We start from the raw sequence: 1,979 nt of genomic DNA, 5'->3' as shown, positions 1-1,979 counted from the left end.
TGGGTGAGCAGCGTGAGTAAGGAGCCCAGCACGGCCGACGCCAGAATCATGAGCAGCAGCCCCATCCCGGCACCGCCTCCGCCCGGGCCGCCCGGGCCCCCGCTCCCGCGCCCACAGCGCCGCTCTCTTCATGTCGCCGCCCCCGCTGCCTCCATCTTGAGGACATCGGGCGGCGGGGTCAGCNCCTGCTCACCTCCCGGGCGCCCTTCCAGCCCCGCCCCCCACGCCAACATTCCATTCCCCCGCGAGCCACGTGGCTGTCACTTCGCGAGCTGCGGGCCTGCTCCGGGGGGGGTTGGGGGGGTGGCTGGGCCACCCGTTAAGGATAAGGAGGCCGGGCGTAGATGGGGCGGCGTGTTCTTCTCGATTCCCGAGCCTCCCGTTACCTTCCGATGCGCCCATCCCCCCTCTCGTTGGCCGCGGTCCCGGCCTGTTACCTCTGCTGCAGCGTGGCGCTTCCACTCGCGCCCCTGAGAGATGCGCTGGTGGCGGCTTTCCCTGCAGGGCAGCGCCGCAGACGATCTGGGCGGGCCGCTCGGAGACTTCCCAGGCCGAGCCTAGGACGGAACTGCTTCAGAGACCGCCGTCGCTGACCGTCAGTGCGACCAGCGGACGCTCTACGTCTGCGAAGGGTGGGCCCGGGAAGGAGGGACGGGGGAAAATGGCGGAAGATGCAAACTAACTTTACCGTCAAGGTGGATTTTCCAGATTTAAATGAGAGCGAAGTAAAAGAGCCGGAACGAGCAGGAGCAGGGTCGAGGAGCGAGATGAGTTTGTCAGATGATCGGAAGATGAATAAGGGCTCACTGCCCAACTCCTGCAGGGTGTTAAGCCCTCGTGTGTTTTGCTGCATTTAGCCCATCCCGGAGGAAGTTGCTGTTATCCCCCATCTATTTTTTTTTTAATGTTTTATTTATTTCTAGCAGAGAGAGAGAGAGACAGCGTGAGCAGGGGAGGGTCAGAGAGAGAGGGAGTCACAGACTCTGAAACAGCCTCCAGGCTCCGAGCTGGCAGTCAGCACAGAGCCCGACGCGGGGCTCGAACCCACAAACCACGAGATCATGACCTAAGCGAAAGTTGGACTCTTAACCGACTAAGCCACCCAGGCGCCCCTGCCCCCATCTATTTTACAGACGCAAACAACGGCCAGAGGGGCAAAGAAAGTTGCCTAGGGTCGTGTGGCGGAGGCTGGTGTGTCTAAAACGAATCCCTAAGCCCCTGGTCACGTGACAACCAAATTGCTAGAGTTGAAAGGGGAAATTCGGGAGGAGGGTCAGGAAAGACTTGGAATTTTGCACAAGGTAGGACCTTGACCAAAGCCATAGAGTTAATAATGAAGCCAGATTACCCAGAACAGTACCGCTCCATGTGTCCTCTGGCTACTTTGTTATTTACATCATAAATGCTTATGTGGCTCCAGCCACAGGGTTACCACAACAGTTCTACCCCCGCGTCCTACAGGGGTCAGAGATGCCGTTCCTAAAAGTCAGGATGACTCTGGGTGGCACTCAGGGCCAGAGCACAGCCCCTCTCTAGCCCTGGAAGGTCTTCCGGCTAGTGATTGTCTTGGATCTGGGTGACTCTAGAACAAAAACAGAGTTCCGCCCCATCTTGACCCAGCTGGAGCAGCTACCGAACCCCAAGCCTATCTAACTTAGTCACATCCAGGTGTGAGGCCAGAAGGGCTCTTTTACTGGGAGAATGGGAGGCAGGTGCTTCCCGAGGAGCCAAGCTTAAAGCCCGTATTCCACATCCTATGGAAGTCCAAAGCCCTACCAGGATTTCTGGGAACTCTGGCAACTTCTTCTCTTGTGGTCGCCTCTGACTCCTTGCCCCGCGTCTCTGCACTGCTGTCTCAGTTCTGCATGGTTTCAACTCAGAGGGGAAGTGTGGACCCTGCCTCAGTTTCAACTAAAAACCTTATTCAGAACCCACCGCTGTTGTAAGAATGTCACAGAAGCTGGAGGTGGAGTTGGAGC

General features: G+C 58.0%; 1 protein-coding gene across 1 annotated transcript in view; it reads right to left on the bottom strand.

Moving 5' to 3' along the window:
• PDZD8 (PDZ domain containing 8) overlaps window positions 1-132 on the bottom strand; it is a 90,649-nt gene extending 90,517 nt beyond the window's left edge. Inside the window, exon 1 of the mRNA XM_077779522.1 lies at window positions 33-132. Within this exon, the coding sequence (XP_077635648.1) occupies window positions 33-132 (100 nt within the window). The remainder of the gene's footprint in view (window positions 1-32) is intronic.
• Between the last annotated feature and the right edge of the window lie 1,847 nt (window positions 133-1,979).

This window comes from Crocuta crocuta, unplaced genomic scaffold, assembly GCF_008692635.1.
Source record: "Crocuta crocuta isolate KB4526 unplaced genomic scaffold, BGI_CrCroc_1.0 scaffold138, whole genome shotgun sequence".
NCBI classification, from domain to species: Eukaryota; Metazoa; Chordata; class Mammalia; order Carnivora; family Hyaenidae; genus Crocuta; species Crocuta crocuta.
Note: the sequence above shows the minus strand (reverse complement) of the source record. Positions and strands in the feature narration are given on the sequence as shown.